Here is an 18,848-nt window from a genome sequence, read left to right as displayed (position 1 = left end):
GTCTGAAGCTAACTTATCTTGTGCTTGAGAGTATAATTGCCTCTTTCCTTTACTCTTTTGTTTCTGTTTAACCATGGTTCAGCCATTTCAGGACGACACCTTTCTTCCCACAAGCTTTCTTAGCACTGCTGATGTCCAGGTAGGCTCCCAGCTGAGTAGGCTTGCTGTCAAACAGAACAGATATTCCTGCATGTGTGAGCAATGCATGGGACTTCACAAGCTTTGTTCGCTGAAATGTGCCAGAGTTGATCTGCTTTGGGTAAATCTGACGGTATCAGGAGAGATCCGAGGAAAAGCAGCTCAGCCTGTTACCTTGTTTTTTCTGGGTGCAGTTAGAATTTTCAAGCCATGGAAAGAGTGGCTGACTTCAGCCAAGTCTAGCTCACAAGGTTTGTCTGGTATAAAGTATCTTTCTGACCAGGTTATACAGAAAGGAACTTTTATTAGGGAAGGTGAAGAAAATAAAATCACTGAAAATTATGGTCTTTCTATCCATAACGCCTTTAATACGTAGCTTTTAAGAATTAAGTTTGTAGCTTTCCAGGTTACTTCTCCTCTGTCCTGTCAGATACTGGAACACTCATTTTAGAGGTGAGATAGCTGTATGTTAGTCATCCCATATACATTGATGAATTATGAGTCAATGCTGTGTCATCTAAAAGCAGCTATAGAATTTATGAGATTATTAAAAGTTGCTTTGTTTCTTTCATTGTTCATCACAAGTTTGAGTAAGGCAGGAGCAATGGTGGTAATTGTACCTCCAGGTATCTGAAATTTCAGCCTCAGGTTTAGAAAGTATTGGTCAATATTATGTTAAAATAAGAAGGTCACTTTATAACTGAGAACAAATACTATATCAAATTAAAAATAAACTTGTTCTACTGTAAGCTCTGTTCAAACAATTATACTGGAGGGTTTGTGAAGCTTGCTGGGATGTGCACCAAGTCCTGTACCTAAAAGATAATAGTCACTTAGTCTCTGGAGAAATAATGAACTACTGAAGAAATAATGTTAAAATTATTTCTTCTCTGCTAGTTTTGTCAAGCCACAGTAATTATCTATATTTCACCAGACAGCATTCTTGCATTTTCCTAGGTTTTGACACCATGACAAGTTTTATAGTTAGAAAACTCAACTTAGCTCTGTGTTTTTGAGAATTAAATGTTTTCATTTATCTTAAGTCTAAAAATTAAAATAGAGACAAAATCAGTAACTTCAAAATCAGTAATACAAAATATGATTCAGCAAGTGATAAATTTGTCTCCATTCTATAATAAAGTAACAAATTCATTAGTACACTGCTGTAAATATAACCTTTCCTCTTATGTTTTTAAATTTAAATATTATTGCTTTATACATTTAATTTTCTGCAAAAGTGTTATAGTGATGTGCAGTCATTATTTATACAGCTGTTAATCTCACTGGTGCAAGGGTTTCACACTGGTAAGACCCTGCCAATGGGTTCAGGCTTTGGGTGAACTTGGATTCTCCTTTTCTTCTCATAGAGCGTTTAGGAAGGAATAGTGAAATATGAGCTCATCCTCTGGGTATGAGGATCCTCATCCAATCCTCCATCCCCATCCTCAACTCCTGTAGCATATCCAGCATAACTGTATCATCTTACTGTTTTCTTTGGGTCTCATATTGACCTACCTTTGCCTGTGGCCTGAGCCACTGTACCCACAGAAGTGTTTCTGCCCTTGCTGTGAGCTTATATGGCTCTATCATGCAAATTTTTTTCATGTGAAAGGACTTGCCTGGTTTTTTTTCCTGAATTGCATCAAGAGATTTCCCATGACAAAAAGAGATGATGTAATTCACTGAGGAAAGGAATGGCAACAGTCTCAAAGCAAGCAGAGTTCCATTTTTACTTGGTTATGTAAGAGTACTCCTGAGCTCTGGAAATACATACATATTTTTCTGTGTGTATATATACATTTAGGTGTCTATTTGTAGCGAAATGAAACTTAGAGCAGTAGTGTTTGCAGCTAAACATTTGGATATGAGCTTTCTCAGTATTATGATGTAAGAATTCTTTTCAAATGCTGTATACCTGTACATGCAAACTAAACTAGTTTAGTAAACTGGTAGAGCTGAGATAATTTCTGCTGCCCGTCACTTAGCTGTTTTTATCAGTTAATCATGCTTTGTCATTAGTTCTCTACATATACTATGCTATATGGTCTTTTTTCCCCCATTTCCCATATTATACCACAGGAGAAATGTAGGTTGAACCCATTAAAGAAGAGTTATTGTTACTCTTTTACACAGAGAGAAATAAAATGAACATTCACATTATTACAGTCCATATGCTCCATTAAAATTAAACTTTTCACTGGTAAATTATCACAACACAAGGAAAGAGGTGTAGGTGAATCTAGGACATCCTGTAAGTTTATCTGCATGTAGGCTAGTAGATATAATTTGCTTTGCTTTGCAGTTCTAGCTACAGATACAGTGGTTTTGTTACTGCACCATGTCTTTTAAACAACCCCAAACCCTTCCAAATCAGTTTTTGCTTCTCAGATCACTTTAGCAGCACATGAATTTGTAAAGGAAAGTACCTAGGTAAACAAATGAAGCATATTGATAGCAGTATGACTGAACTTTTTTTCCTTCTGCATGTATGGTATTTTGTTGAGATTATTTGAAATAATTTTCATCAAGACAGATCCCAATCCCACCTCTTAGTTTGTTGGGGTTTTTTTTAACATCCAGACAGAATATCCCCTGAAGCAGCTTGGCCCCACTGACTCTTGTTCTTTCACCATGCGCCCTTGTGAAGAGAGTTCCTCCATCCTCCCACTGAACCCTTTTAACGTACTGGAGACCTTTATTAGGTACTGGGAGACCTATGAGTCTTCTCTTCCCTGTATTGCCCACTTCCTTTCTTCAAATTTCTCTTCATGTAGCAGGTTCTCCAATAGTTAAATCATCCCAGTGGCTGTTCACTAGACTTTCACCAGTTTCATCAGGAGGGACCAAATTGTTGGTATTTGTCTACATGAAAATATCTGAAGAGAGCAAGGTATTCCACAAGCATGAACTTGTGGAAGCTGTCATTTTAGTGCTGCACTGTGTGTTATTGTATCATGGCTTTAACTTGTGGTTTATGTAGTGTTACTATAAGAGATTGCATTAATTTAGTCTAAAGATATCTATGTTTTGTTGTAATGTTTAGTAGCATTAAAGCCTTTCAGTTACACATGTCCATACTTTTGTACTTTATAAGGCCATAAATATTAGGGTCTGGAGGATTGGAAGACATAGATGTTCCTTTTTTTTATTTCTTTTTAAACAAAATTAAAGGGAAAAGATATTAATTTCCTCTTTTATGTTTCCCACAATGCAAAAGTGGTTTTGTACCAACAAGTGCTGAAAAGTGAATGGTGGCTTTAAATAATCAACTGCACAATTGAATGTATTTTGAGGCATGAATGCAGCATCCGTAGGGCTGTGTACTGGAGTTGAACTGTGAACTGAATCCCAGAAGTAATACAAAAGATGTTTTTCAAGAAAATCCAACAATCAAAATTGTGCTATTGTCTTAAGACAATGACTGACAGCATTTGTATTTTTTATATATCCTAAACTCTGATGTTCTCTGACTCATATTAACCTCTTTCACAAGGATCACAAATCTACAGAGCATCTCCTACATCTGTGTAATTTACTCTCTGTCAAACATACAAAACAAATCTCAGTAATACTTTCTGTTGGGGAGGAAAGGAAATCTCAGTCATGGCTGGCCCTGGCAGTTTGACTGTCCAGACAGATAAGACAGATGTGAAAATCCATGTTTCAACACTCATAACCATAGTTAGACTGACTCTTACTTAAATGCATTAGCTCATAGAGTCTGTTTTTTTGTTTGTTTGTTTGTTTTTTTTGACAAGGGATGGAATTATCCTGTCACAAGATTACTAATAGTTACTTTTTTAGATTAGATTAAATAATCCAGGATAAGATTGGACATTAATTAATTAATCAGAGTAAGATTAGTTGTTTAGTTTTACATTTTAAATTTAAATTTGAAATCAGCAAAATTCCTGGGCAGCAAAATATTCTTGCTCTTATTTCTTTCTTGTTATTGTGCTAGGCTTCACTTTGTAGCTGTTTACTTCAGTTATAGTTCTAGTTCTCCCCAGTATCTTCTCTGTGTTTCTTGGTTTATAATGCAGATTGTTGCTTCTGAGTACTTAATTTTTAACTTTTGTCTTCTTACACAATGTTAGAAATATTTCTGTATGATGGTCAATGGTACAGGTAGACATACTTTATTGTATCTTTTTGCCCATGAGCTTATTTTTTGTCCTTTTTGCTGTACAAGAACATGTCTATCTTTGCCTTAAAATGTAATTATTTTAACAACATGTTCGTCCATCGTTTTGAATCTCTCTCTGTTGGCATTACAGAGTAGAATTTGACAGCTGGGTAAGTCCTATTTAAGAGCAGATTTTGCTAAAAACTACTTCCTGCAAAGAAAAACAGAAAATATATATGTCCCATTTAATACCGAAAAACTGAAAAAGAACAACACCAGCTTTATTAAACTTCCTTTCCAATACACCATAAAAACCTAGGAAAAGTCACTTGGGATTACACCCATAGCTTCATTCCAGACTGCTGCATTTTTCTTTGCATTTTCACTGCATTAGGAGGAAACCTGTGTTTAGATTATAACTCGTTTTGTGAGCAGAGTAAGATGGAGTCTCTCCCCACTATGAGAAGCCCTGTTAACTGTCTCCTTCAGCGAGTCTGACCTGTGTAAAATCCAGCCTTGAACCTCAGCCCTACTTACACCACTTGATTACAGTATCACCAGACCAGTTATAGCAACATCCAGGCTTACCAGAAGTCTTGGTCCAGAGTTTCACTTACCCTCAGTGTTCCAGTAGCTTAAATTTGAGAGTTTTGAAAACAACCCCACTGCTGCTGCTGCTGCTGTTTACTGTAGCTGGGCAGTGGACAAATGTAATTTTAGTGTCTGATGCTGTCACTCTGGCATCTTTCAAGAGCAGGAATTCTATTATGTAATAATTTAATCTGTCTGCTGTATCTTAACAGGGTGGTTGTGTAGAACATAATGCTTCTTAAAAATAGAAAAATAGAAATTGTTGTTAGAAGAGGCTTAGGGCAAAGACTACTAAAAAGTTGCTAACTCTGAGAGGACAGACTACTGAAAGGCAGTGCACAGTGCCAAACTATTTTATTGAAAAGTTTTGGCTGCAATACTGGGATATATAGATAATATAGTCTCAGAAATTTTGCCAAGGAAACTGCAGTCAGAAATGTAGGAAATTGTCCAAGATTGGGCCTCAGACATGCTGCATTCATTACCAGCAGCTGTGCATATATGAAGTGTTTCTTTATACCAAAAAATCCAAACCACTGTGGCCTGTCACTGTCATTTTTATAGAAATTTGCTGACTTTTTAAGAAACAGGAAAACATTTAGCTAAAACAGAAGTTGAAATGACTGATAGAAGATAATTTAAGGGAAAAGGGAACTTTAAATGCTGAGTGTACCTTAGAAACATGCTGAAAGGCACATATATTTAATACTTTATATAATAAACTCACTAAGAAAACAAATGCTAATAGTAGTTTAATGTTTATTGTAAGTCACAGATGCACAACTTAAGAGATCCCTTAAAAAGCCAGAAAGGTGAATGTGATATAACAGTGGTGTTATTATTTTTAGCATTAGGATTTACAGTTATTGACATTTCTTTTAAGATAAATTCAAATATGCATCCATTAGGGGGAGTTACACATTCATCACTAAGTGCTTCAGATATTCAGACACTGTTTTGTATGATAGATTTTCTTGGACGGTTTTGTTAAATTTTAAAATACTCTATTCCTACCAGTACTACTTCTTCCTCTGTAGTGGGACATGTTTTAAACTTGTTTAATCAGCACGCAAAATTTTCAGCAAAGCAGAAGGTCCAACTTTATCAACTTCTGAATGCTTCAGGGGGGAAGAAAGCTATTACAATAGTGAAAATATCTCTATTAATTGGAGAATTTTCCAGAATGAAATATAGATGATAGGATTTAGAAAACCTGAAGCAAAATTCTCTCTCTCGAGCAGTTTTCCCTTTGCCCATGTTTTTTTTTTCCTTCCATCTGTGAAACGGCTTCTGCCTCAGGGTACTTCAGGAAATCTATCAGTGTCGGGTGTGTTTACTTTAGTAGAGGTGGGTTTTAAACAGCAATGTGACCCTTGTGCTGGATGTTAGTATGAGTGTTCACAAAAAAAGGCAAAGAATACTGATGGACTTCAGTTGATAAATTCTTGTGCTAGGCTTTACAGTATAATAGTTTTAGACAAGGTATTGAAATCATGTAGTGACATGCTTAAGCACTCTCCATCGAGCTGTCCTGTGTAACATGGATAGCAACAAATCCCTTTCCTTTATACCAAGAACTGAAAACCACAACCAGTTGAATTCTTTCTGGAATAAGTCCACTTTGCATTTCCCCTACAATCACAGCAAGTGCCACTGTGCCTCTACATAGCCCTTGGAGTATTTTTACCAGTGCCTGTGGTCCAGCTGCAGGAAGCATTGACTCCTGGGAAATTTCAGAAGAATTTCTGGGAGGCCACATAAGTAGAGAAAAGGATTTCCAACACCAAGATTCCAGTGCACCATATTTGAGGACCTGTCTCAAAACAAGTTCCAGTATCAGCACTCTGCTCTTCAGCACAGAGCTCTACTGGAGACTTTCTGTATCACTCCCTCAAAGTTACCGCCAAGGTGGACAAGATGGAGAAGGGCAATTCAAGGGAGGGATAAACTGATGGCAGCAATTCCTGAAGTTCATGTTTCAACCATCACTGCCTTTGCCTGGATAAATGAGTGAGTTGTGTATGTACGTATCACCTCTGTTGTAGGAAAAAGTATTTGGGTCTCTGAGTGGTGGACACATTGATGTGAGAACAACATAACTGCAGAAAGTGAATTGAGATATTAAATGTGGGCTAGAGATATTTCTTGTAATAAAATTAACTTCTTTTTTTTTTTTGTGAGATTTTCCATCCAATTTTAAGAACAAGCTGTTCTCCATACTTCATACTTTTCTACTCTTTTGACCCTACCAGCCAAATAATAGGAAAAAGCAGTGAGATCAGTATTTCAACTCTCAGGAAGCACAAGCATTCCCAGCAAACTGGAAGGAAGGAAGAGTAATCCCAAAGTAAGGGAACTTCCAGATTCATGAGAAAAGGCTGACGATGTTTCTTGGAGTATAATAGATAGCAGGGTGAACCAAAGGCAATTTGAGTGCATGTGGGAAAATACTTCAGGAAACACTGCTGTAGAAAGAAGCCTGGACACTGAGACACTGGTCATGCTATATCTGCCCAGTTACCAATACTTAGGATATATTTCATAAATTAAATTATCTTCAGGACTTTCGCAATGAAATTTGCATTTTTGATGAATATTGTCCTTATCTTTGATCCTTCTCTAGCAGGCTGGGCTCTGACCTTCTCAGATTTTTGGCCTCAAAATTGATTCAGTCACATTGGCATTATCAGAGCTAAATGCAGCTCTAGTCTTCCATGTAGTTTTTCATTCAGGGTTACACTTTGCATGCTTTATTCTTAAATCAGCATAGGGTGGGTGGGAAAAGGAGGGAAGGGAGGGGGAGGGTGTGTCTTTCCTGTGGCTTGAACTGATTCATCAGGACTCTAAAAACCTGTGTTATTCCATTAGCTTTTGTATGCCCTCTATATATATACATATTATATTTAGTTTCTTGGTTTTCTTTGAGAAATACTTTTTAGGCTTAATATTCTACCACTTGTTCATGTTTTAAGGGCTCTTAAGCTCTCTTCTTCTATGACAGAATTCAGCTGGACTTTTGAGTTCCTTCTCTTGGCAGATAACACCAAAGCTTGCAAATCTGGCAGTGCTTCTGGGAAGGTCTTTAGTGAAATGCAGTTAGCGAAATCATTTAGATGATGGAATTAGGAAATGATAGTGATAAAGTTGGCTGCTGTGAAAATAGTAACTGACTGACAGAGCCAAACTGTGATTTCTGAATCTGTTGAACACACATGAATCCATGGCGGTCTGACATCTATGCAGAGGCATGCCAAGCAAATAAATAGACTATGAGGAAGAAAATGGGAAGAAAGACTTTCGGGAGTATTGCATGTGATAATTTCTGATTAATATATATATATAAATTTATATATAAATACTGTGTTCTGGAAACTTATGCAATGGCTAGCCTAGCTTGAAGAAAGTCAAGCCCAAGTGATTCTTCTAAGAACTGTGGTACCCGAGCTCATGCTCTGTGCATGAGCACAAAATATAAAGTAAAAAATATTTTCTTCTCCTTTCTTCCCTGTTAAGTAAATGAAAACTTTAAATTCTTGAAAGTGTCTATTTCTGAATATGCAATGCCTGCTGATACAAGGAAAAATCATTTCACTAGCAGTTTGGCATGTTGGCAAATATTAGATGTGTTGGGTCAAATGTAGAAAATGATCACCTTCTCTCTAGGACAATCAATATCCAACAAATCACTTCAAGGTGTGCTATAAATGCAATTCTAGATGCCCTGCAGCACTTAGTCTTGTGCCTAACAACACACCTATCACCAGGCATTCATCCTCTGCTGAAATGTTTACCACAGGAAGGTTTGTTTATGTACACATTTCTGAGTGGACTCAAAGTGCATATAAACCCTATTCTTATGCCTCATGAAAACCTCTTTTTTTTCCTCCAAGGAAATGTAATAAGGTGTCTCCTTAACAGCAGCCCAGAGCATTTTTCCTGTATATATAAAACAAATTTAATATTTTGGAAATTATTAATTTTATTTTACATGTACAGTTTGTATAACCATTTTGTATATAGACCACTTGCAGGGTTACGGCTCACATCAGGTGTCAGAGGAGTGTGAAATAATTTTTATGCCACCTTTCCAAGGCAATAAATGTCATATAAGCATACAGAAGTGCAGATAGAGTACTTTTAGATGAACATTCTCAAAGTGTATGTAAGAAATCTGTTTGACAGACTTACCCAAAGGATGACACTTTTTTTCTGATCTTGCCAAAGCAGCAACTGTGTAAAAAGAAAATTTGCTCTGGTGGTTGGGTTTTTTCCCCAGAGTTATGATGTATAGGGAGAGAGGAAAAACTGTAATTAGGAGAAAATAAATGGTTACTTTCTACTGAGCAAAAAAGAAATGGCATAATTTTAGAAATTGCTAAATGACATAGCAAGTTTTCAGTCATCTTTCCCGTAATAAAAAGACAAACTAGAAGATGGACGGCAGCAGCTGAACACACAGTCCCAGCCACATATTTTGTGTCATGATCAGTATAATGCTTATTCCAAGAAATATGTGAAATATTTTTTGTGAGAATCACACGGATATTGATTTTTTTATGTGTGTGTGCCACTATTTTTAAAATATCTTTTTAAAGATATAATTTCAAAGAAGTACCTTGAACCTTCTTTTTCTTTTTTTTTTTTTTCTTCTTTTTCTCAATATGATCAGCATACAAGTTAAAATTTTCTAGAGGTATAAAATTCTAGATTTATCATCAAGAATAGAGTGTTTTTTCTTAAAACTTATTCTCTGATAGGATTGCCCTGCTGGTGGTCTTTACCAGTTCTAAGAGATTCACAATAGGGTAGCTTGTTCACAAAAGCCAATTCTTTTTGACAGACCTCTATACAAAACCATTTTACTCTAAATGGATTGTTCCAAACAGTCTGTACATACCTTGTTTGTTAAGAGATGTCCTGTATGTCAGGAGTTTACATACCAAATTGATCTCTTTTTTCTTCCAGTTACATTTTCATTTGCTGTAAATATCTTACTCTTTTTCTTTTTGCAAAAAGTGTAAATTTTTAATTAAAAAAATAATCCAGTAATCCAGAAGGATTTAGAGCTGTGGACCCAAGTATTAAATGTAAATCAAAACTTAGTCAGTTGGAAGCTGCTTATTATGAAGATTAGACACTCAGTCTCCAGTTCAGAGCATTAGCTATGGAAGCAGTGGGTTCTTTGCCTTCTTTTACAGACAGTGAGTAGCAGCTGCTGATAGAGGTCACTGAGAAAAATGGGAAAACAGTACCATAAATTGAGAGAGGAAGGGATGCAACTGTGTGTTTTAGGATTTTTCAGGGTCTTGATGATGTGTTGAAGTGAGTCTCACAAATACAAACAGGTTTTAGATTCATAGAGAGTTCAGTTTAAAGAGAGATATAAGGTTCAGATTGCATTTGGATACTTCTTTCTTCAGTGGAGGGTTTAAACTTTTTCCTAAACTACTACTGCCTTTTCTTCAAAAATTAGGTAAATGACATGAAAACATTAGAGCATTATTTTTTATCCCTTCATCTCCTTACTGTTATTCATATAGCACTTCTTCTGAAACAAATAGAATTAACTCCTTTTTTTTTTTTTTTGGGGGGGGGGGGGGGTGAGGTATTTCTTTCCAAAGGCTCATTGATACATCATCTAATCCCACAGAACTTCCCATGAAAATGTCCTTCTCCTCCTCCTCACTTAGCTGTACTATAAGATATAGAAAGCATGTGTGCTTTTTGTTTTCAAGAACTGTGTTAATCATTCAAAACATATGTGCCCTTTTTCTCTGCTGGCTGGCTGGTACTGTAGGTATTTGAACACTTAGGTAAAAAAAATATCTAACAACTATCTAAGTACTATGAAAAGCATTGTGGTTAATATTTATGTCTTTCATATTTCAGATTTTGAAGATGGAGGTATTCCATCTGTAAATTTGTACATTGCCATACGTTTATATATGACTGATTAGTGTAGAGTAGGATGATTCTAATCAGGGCAGAGTTCTGTTAGGGAGCAAAAATCTAGGTGCTGATAAACATAAATGTGCATTTCATACTTGGCCTTGCTCTGCACTGAGCTTGCTGAGAAATTTGACAAGGAACAAAGGAACATTATTTACTTCAATATATGAATCTACACAGCACTCAAAAATCACAGTATGTATGTACAGTGGGTAGTTTTGGGTCACTTCTTAGGAAAAAAACCCCACATATTACCAATTTTCATTCAAGAAATGTGTCATAATTTAATCCTTTTTTTGAAAGGACTGTATTTTTGCAATAGCTCTTGCCCTACCCCAGTTACATCTACTTGCTTACAATTTACACTTGCATTTTTAGAGAAATACTGATCTGAAACTGCAAAATTCTTGATGCAGTCTTGGAAGGGGTTATAAAAAATAGAGTTAGGATTTATCTATATAAATGAAAAGGGAAAAAAGTTTATTGTTTTCAGATTTGAACATAAAAAGGAAAAAAAATCATTGTTTTCAGATTTCAACACTGAATCTGTGAGCTCATTATGGTCTTAGTCTGTTCTAATTTAATCAGCATCATTACTGCATGAAAAATGGCTCATCTTAATCCTTGCTTGTGAGAAAAACTAGTCAATGTAGCATATATTTAAATGCTTAAGAACTACAAGATGTTCTCCATTAAATACATTTGGGCACATGTGCTTTCTCATGGGAACATATTATACTGCTAATCCTGTTGATATCAGATAGTATTTCTAAGACTTTACTTTCAAACATGAATTTGCCCCTTTTTTGAAAAAATACATTTCCAGTCAGAACTAGAAAGCTATATTATAACTATTTTGATTGATCAAGTCTGTTTTATAAAACAGATATGAGAATATATGTTGCTAGTATAAATGATACCTTATCTGACAAAAATCTTTCTCTTAGGCAATGTTTAAATTTCGTAACTTAATACCTTTTTTTGTAAGGTTGTAAGGAAAACAGGTTTCCAAAGTGATATAATGATGCTGTGCAATTTCAGCTTCTATGTGGACACTCTTATTTTTACTTCCTTGTAATGCAGACAACCCTATCTCTTTAAAGTACACCTAATATCTCCTTAGAACTGATTGTAACACTGATTGAGTATTTATGATAGGATGTCTTAATAGGGCACTTAGGCTACTATTATTCAAATAGGGGAATGAGTATTTGGCTAAAAAGGTGTTTGTTCCCTTTTAATAAAAGTCAGTGATCATAAATGTTGATAAATAGCTGAACTGATTATTTTGATCAGAAGAAAAGCTCAGTGATTAGAGTAGACCCCGGAAGACAATGTGAAGTATCATGTTTCCCTCTCCCATGCTACTCCTTTTGTGGTATTGACAAGTCACCTTTGTGCCTTCATTTGCCGTGAGAAACAGGCACAATTAATTTTCTACTTAGACACGATGGCACTCAGAGAAGGTAACATTAAGTACTGAAGAGTTATGTGCTGCAAGGAGCACAGTTACTTTCACCTGGGCCATGTGGGTCTAATGACTACCCAGAGTCACCTGCAGTGGAACCTCTTAAGTCCTTTCTGGGCATCAGCTATGAGTGATGGAATGTGTCAGTTCTCTGTGATAATACCTATCTTTATCAGAGAGTGTATATGTTATTACTACCTTTAAATTCCAGAATATCTGACCAGATTCAAATGAAAATATCAAAATTAATCATTGTGACTAAGCTGCAATGGGCCTCCCTCCTCAGACAAATGCAAACCAGCCAGTTTAAAAGCTGAAACACAGCTCTGCCTCCAGAAACTAACCACATTCACAATTCTTCTGTCTTCATGCACTCTGGAAAAATATGAACTATGCAACATGCTATGAAGGCCATAAAATTTGAGCTCTTCTGGATCAGGGAAGAGGAATCAGTTCCAAAAGCTTTGAGTTCCCACAAAGAACATCCTCTTGGCAGTTCCTCACCCTTTCATACCAGCAAGGCCCTTAGCTCACTTGTTTTCACTGATCTAAATTGTGGCAATATGACAGAGAGAGTGTGAGAGTGAAAGAGAAATACTTTCACATATGTCACATAGGCCAGCTGTGTGGTACCTTCCAGTTCTTTGAAATAAAGGTAAGCTTTTAGGTGACCCTGCTGGTGACCTGAAAAGGCCACCATGACTTGAGATCACAGGGAATGAGTGTTTGTTGCCCATGAAATGCAGCTTCCAGAAAGGAGAGAAAAAATGGCTACCGTAGTGATAAATGTACCTGCAGATAGCTTCATGGATTAACATGGCTCTAATTTATTCCACATTAAGGAAAAAGACTATAATGACTTATTAATAAAGAAAGACTAAAGATGGGTTCAAATTCAGTGGTTAATGCTCTGCATAATTTACTGCAATAATCCTTCTGACCAAATAATTTTTTTTCCTTGCTTCTCCTTTTTTGTATTAATTAAACACAAGTGTTATTCTTCCCCCCAGCCCCTCCAGCTACCCCCAAGGTTTTGTTTGATCTTTCTTTCTATTGTTTGGCATAAAGTTGTGTATTTGTGCTGGAGTTTGCTTCAACCCCCATTTGTCTATTCCATAGAAATATTTTCCTAAGCAAACATTTATGTTCAAGATGTCTTTAGTGTTGCACCTAATAGATTTCATAAATCATTGGTGCTGGCATTAATGGGACAGTGGAATCTCAGCACAGGGGGCATCATAGCAAAGGAAAATTCCATTGCAGCTGGCTGAAAATGGAGAGAAGTGGATGTGCTGCAGTGACATCCAGGTCCTATTTTTTGATAGGGTGCAGTCTTCATTTACTGAATGTAGAGTGATACATATTTGTAGAAAAACGATACAGAAGGTATAGATGTGAATAGTTTTCTTTTGAAAATAGGGATTATCTAAATACGTCTTTTCTTCCATAACATCTGGCTCTCAGAGGACCCAGTATTCTGCTTCCTTCACAGGTCCATGGCAGTCTTCTGTAGAGGGAGTGCAATTACAGGTGCTCTCTGAGGGCAGAAATTCAAATGTGCTCTAAAGCTCTACACAAGCCGACTCTCAGCATCCAGTTCCCCTTCCTCCTCCTTTTAAGATCTGAAAGGATATATTACTGAAGTAATTAATTACTTAGTAGGTTTTTCAGTGGCAGAAAGTGTTTATCTATAGGTACTCCATTCAGGTAGTTTTGAAAATCATATTTTTGTGATTTTTTATTGCAACTAGACTCCTTGGAAGAGAGGCTGAGAAAATGAATGTTGCTGTGGAATTGCTAGAAACTTGTTTCTTTAAACTGAAATACTAGTTCATGATTTCATCTCCTAGCTTTTTCTTTGGGTGGCCTTTTAGCTATCACAGATAGGAGTCTGTCCAGAATTTGGATTGCAAAAAGCCTCCCATTTTTATCAAACTGCCCTCAAACCTGAGCAGAATTTGTCAACGCTGACTATATTAAAGTTTCTTCCTTGTGCTAGGTCAAAGCACACATACTATGTTGCATATCTGACTTGAAGAGCTTCTGGACAAGATGTAGTATTAATGCTGTTGCTTTGGAATTTTGTCTGTATTTTTCCCCACTGCCAGCCATGACTGCCCTCATCAGGACCTGGCTACTTAGACCATTATTGCCCCCCATTTCACAGAATTCTACTATTTCAATCTGTATAGTCTTTGTTTCTATAGGAAGTTGCAAATGAGCACTAGTTGTGTGAGCTTTTTGGATAGTATTAAATTTCTTATGAATAATACATCTGAAACATGTGGTTTTATTGCAGCCTTCTACATAACAGCGTTGAAAACATATTCTGGAATGGTATTATTTTCCCTGGAAGTATTATACAATCATTAGCAATGTCTTGATCTGATTTTTGGCACAATGTGGCTCCTGGGCAGCTGCTGTGATAACTTGGCCTACATCAGCAATGGATCTTGTAATAGGGTGAGAGAGAGTGAGGTTAGTTGTTATTAGCAAAGGTCCAAGGTAAAAAGAAAACCATAATAGAAGTTTTGTAGAAATTCTTACATATCACTGCATTTTCTAAGCTCAGAAGGGTCTTTGTGTATTGATGTTAAGAATGCAGTTGGAGTTATCATTCCCACCGACATTCCAAAAGGGGGTAGTAAAAAAAAATTAAAAAAATCTGGTTCTTTTACTAAAGACAGAAGCACCAACTTCAGTTGAATTACCAGCCGAAAATTGGCTTTTCTATTTTGATTGAGTACATCGGTATCTGCGTATTTTGCAGGCATCTAGCTCTTCCTTGCTCTCTACAGTATTTCAGAAATAAAGGGTAAGTCATATGAATGCTGAATTTTGCATCCGTTATTTGATAGCTTTATCTGATAGCTACGATGCATCCAGGCAGATCTAGCTGGAACTCCAAAGGCTTCATTAGCGGAGGGCTTGATCATAGACTGCCGAGTGTTTTGAAGTAAGCAGCGTGTATTATATTCATGCCTCTCTAGACACGAAGAAAAACTGTCTCCTACGGTGGTAAATGGAGGGGGAGGTGTTTCTGTTTCAATTAAAGCCCAGGTGGTGCGTGATGAGGGGGCCGGTGTCACATCTGCGCGCTCACAGCTGCGCTCTGGTCCCGGCCCGCTCCGGCTGCCCAGCCGCGCCGCTCCTCGGGCACCGGCCACACGCGAGCCCGCCTTCCGCCGGCTCCCACCGCAGCCGCCTTCCCTCAGCGAGTGCCTCCCGGCTGCGGCGGCGGCTTGCACGGCAGGGCGCAGCAGGTACTTTACGCCGATATACCAAGTACCCTGGGCGGCAGGGAGTTTATTTTGCATCTCGGGAAATCCCCGCTTTGCGGTGGGTGCCCGCGGCCCCGCGCTGCCCGTGAGCCGTACGAACGGCGCCGCGGCAGCGGCTCCGCGCTCGCCGGGAAGGCTCCTTCTGCCTTTCCCCGGAGCTCCGGGCCGTACGCGCCGGCGGCCGCTCCGCGAAGCCGCCGCCGCGGCCCCGAAAGGGTTAGGCGGAGCCGGGCCCGGCCGCCGCCGCGGGCTGTGTGGGGCCGGGCCGGCGGCGAGCGGCGCTGGGCGCAGACGGGGCCGGCGGCGGAGCGGCGCGCGCGGGCCGGCCGAGGTGGACGCGGGGCGGGGCGCGGGCGGGGCGGGCCGGGGGCGGTGCCGCCGCCTCATTGCGCGGCTCGGGCAGCGCTGCGAGGAGCCGCGGGCGGCCCGCACTGCCCGCCCTGCCAGCCGAGCGTGCCTAAGCCGGGAGGGAACCGCTCGCGTCGTGTGTCTGGCCGTGCTGCTGAAAGAGCCCGACCCGGTGTCTGGCTGGGATGCGGTAGGAGAGATTCGCGAAATCGGAGATGTAAGAAATGAGAAGTTTTTGCGTAATTTGCATTTGAGGTATCGCATCTCGCTGCGGAGTGAAGCCTTCGAGCTCCCTCGCCCGAATCTGTTACGATCGCGTAATGGGAAAAGTATAAAGTGCCTCTGATTGTCGTGCTTCCCAGGGGATGCGATACCTGCGGCACCGGGGGGGATGTGGAAGAGGTTGTGCTCGTTCAAAAGTCTAGAAAGAAAAATGTAACTTTACAACGGTGCAAATTATGCAAATAAAAGTATGGGGGAAGAATCAGCCTAGATTAATTTCTAAAAGATTGTAAAATCCTTCATTTAAAGCTTAGTGTAATCTTTGACATCTATGTGGGCACCTGAAAAAAAAAAAAAAAAAAACAGAAAAGAAAAAAACCAGCCCTAAAGCAGAGCTTTGGTATGGAAGTACAGTGCTGCTGTGAGCAGACACATTTCTGTCTGCTTCTCATTTAAAGTGCCAGCTCCTTCTTTTTTTTGTGTACCTAATATACGATACGCATGGAATATACAGCTATGTCACGAAGTCATTCTGTATTCTTAAAGCTTAATATAATCAAATTCATTGCCTAAAGATGGTGTAGTTGAAGATTTGATCCTTTTTCACTGAAGTGGAAATACTTTCAGTAATTGAAAGCAGATTCATGTCTGGAGTTGTACAAGCCAAGGTTTTCATTTTTAAAATAAACCTTTTGTTCTTCAGCTTTAAATATTTCACTGAGCCATCCGGAGACCCCTGTTAATTGCTAGAGTAGACTTTAAGGAAGGATTGGGGAAAAAAAAAACTGAGAAAGGTATGTCAGCAATTAAATTTACTTAAAATAATGTCTGTGTTCTAGTGCATGAAGATACCATTGCAGTTTTTGTGCACACTACGTTTTAGTTTTCCTGTTCATCCACATGAATCTGAATTTGAACTACCCATCTGTCTGTGGAGTGTTTTATTTTAAACTATCTTTGCTTATGTTCACCTTACTTAGCCCATTTGCCCTTTTTTTTTAACAGTTTATTAAACAAAACACTGAACTTTGAAGATTTGGGGAAATACTGATCTGCCCCAGTAAACAAACCTGACACTTTGTAGTGATAGCTGCCCTTTGTTAACTTTGTGTCTGTTTTCTGGCTGATCCTGTGGAAAGCTTTCAAAAACCTTGCCTTCTAATATTTTAGCAATAGAGAAAGAAACTTAGGATGTGAACTACCAAACTCCCAGACAAAGGCTGAGCTGCTCTGGAGCTGTTTGTTAGAAGCTTTGAAGGTAGAGAACAATGGAGGCAGAGGAAGAGAAGTACCTTCTCTCCTCTAAGATCTCCAGTGCACAGAGTAAATTCACTGCAAATGTGTAGGAAAGTTACTGAAGATGGCAAGAGTCCCCTGTCTGTTGGAAAGTGTATTTATTTCTTAATAGACACAAGGATCTAATTGCCTGATGTTAAGTATTCTTATCATTAAGATAAGAATTTGTAATTTGTATAATGGCACTAGATAGGCTGGGTTTATTCCCATGAACTCCTAGGTGGTGTGCACGCAGCTGGTGGAGTGCACTTTTCCTTCATTCAAAAGGTAAATCTTTTCATGCATCCTGGCGGAAGTATTTTTGTAAAACCCAGGAAGGGGAAAGTGCTCAAACAAGAAGAGAAAAAAAATCTAGCTTACCTTTTTTTCATCCATCAGATTGGGGTTCAAAACTGTCAAGCAGCTCAGTAACTATAAGTGAGATGTTATAAAATTTTTTGATTAATCTTTCTGCAATCCTGTGTGGAAAGTGGCCTCATATTTCACAGTATAAGGGTATTTTTCTTTTCAAGGACTTATAAAAGGGTGTGTTACAATTTAGCAAGAAACCTACAACAATTGAACCTTTAAAAAATGTTTTATGTTTAGATGGCTTTCACTTGTCATCTTTACTTTCTAATCTTTCTGACACAAGAAGTTACACGTGGGGTATATATATTTTTTTTTTCAGTTTGAAGAAAAGCAGCTGATGTAGTAGCTGTCTAGGAAAAATTGATAATTGATGAAATAAAAAAATATAAAATGTCATGTCAGATGTGTGTTCATTCTACAGGACCTCAATAAGAATACTGCCATACACCCATCAGCTTTGAAGTCTGATTTTTTAAAATTACAGATAGCAAGTTAGAGGCTGAACATTGAAATTAACTTTTATAAAATGGCAAATTTTAGTACTGAAGAGTTTATCCTTTGGCTTGAGAGATCTAGAAATATCTGTAAATATCAGTATATGATTCAAATGGACTTAGGGAATTTGTCTTGAGCTGTATTCTTTCAGCTCTAACGTGCATCTGTGGAGATTTAACATGACTTTTCAAATTACCAAAATGGTCTGATAAGCAATTGTGAGATCAGACTTTATAATTTCTCTTCCTGTAGCTTGTATTGCTTCCCAATTCACTTGTTGAACTAAACAAAGCAAAATAAAATGTCGTAATATGTATGCTTCGTTCAACATAGACATTTGAGTGATGATATGAGGAAATAGGACTGTAATGTTGTCCAGAATAAGAAAAAACATTAACTTCCCTATCCTTTCTGCATGTGTTCAAAGGTCTTATTGTTGGTTATATTCGTTCTAAATGTGTCTATAGGCTACGCTCTGTGTGGGTTTGAAGGACTTTTTCCAGAAGTAGTTACAGATTTATGCATTTCAGAATAGCAAGAGGGCTTTTGTATGTTCAGTAATGTATGGAGCATGATGCTGTGA

General features: G+C 38.1%; 1 protein-coding gene across 49 annotated transcripts in view; it reads left to right on the top strand.

Annotated features, from left to right (window-relative positions):
• TENM3 (teneurin transmembrane protein 3) overlaps positions 1–18,848 on the top strand; it is an 843,796-nt gene that overhangs the window by 588,885 nt on the left and 236,063 nt on the right. For 7 of the 49 annotated variants that reach the window (XM_086889926.1, XM_086889924.1, XM_086889923.1 and 4 more), the window contains exon 1: positions 10,583–15,535. The exons of 27 other annotated variants lie outside the window; for them this stretch is intronic. In XM_086889926.1, coding sequence (XP_086746052.1) covers positions 15,295–15,535 — 241 coding nt within the window. In that variant the 5' untranslated portion in view covers positions 10,583–15,294. Of the gene's footprint in view, positions 1–10,582; positions 15,536–15,918; positions 16,119–16,826; positions 16,918–18,848 lie in introns of those variants that run through there. 15 more of the 49 variants (XM_086889940.1, XM_086889938.1, XM_086889937.1 and 12 more) reach the window with 9 other exon arrangements.

The sequence above is a fragment of the Cyanistes caeruleus genome, chromosome 5 (genome assembly GCF_971803275.1).
Source record: "Cyanistes caeruleus chromosome 5, bCyaCae1.hap1.1, whole genome shotgun sequence".
NCBI lineage: Eukaryota > Metazoa > Chordata > Aves > Passeriformes > Paridae > Cyanistes > Cyanistes caeruleus.
The sequence above is the reverse complement of the archived record's forward strand: the minus strand, read 5'-3'. Positions and strand labels throughout refer to the sequence as shown.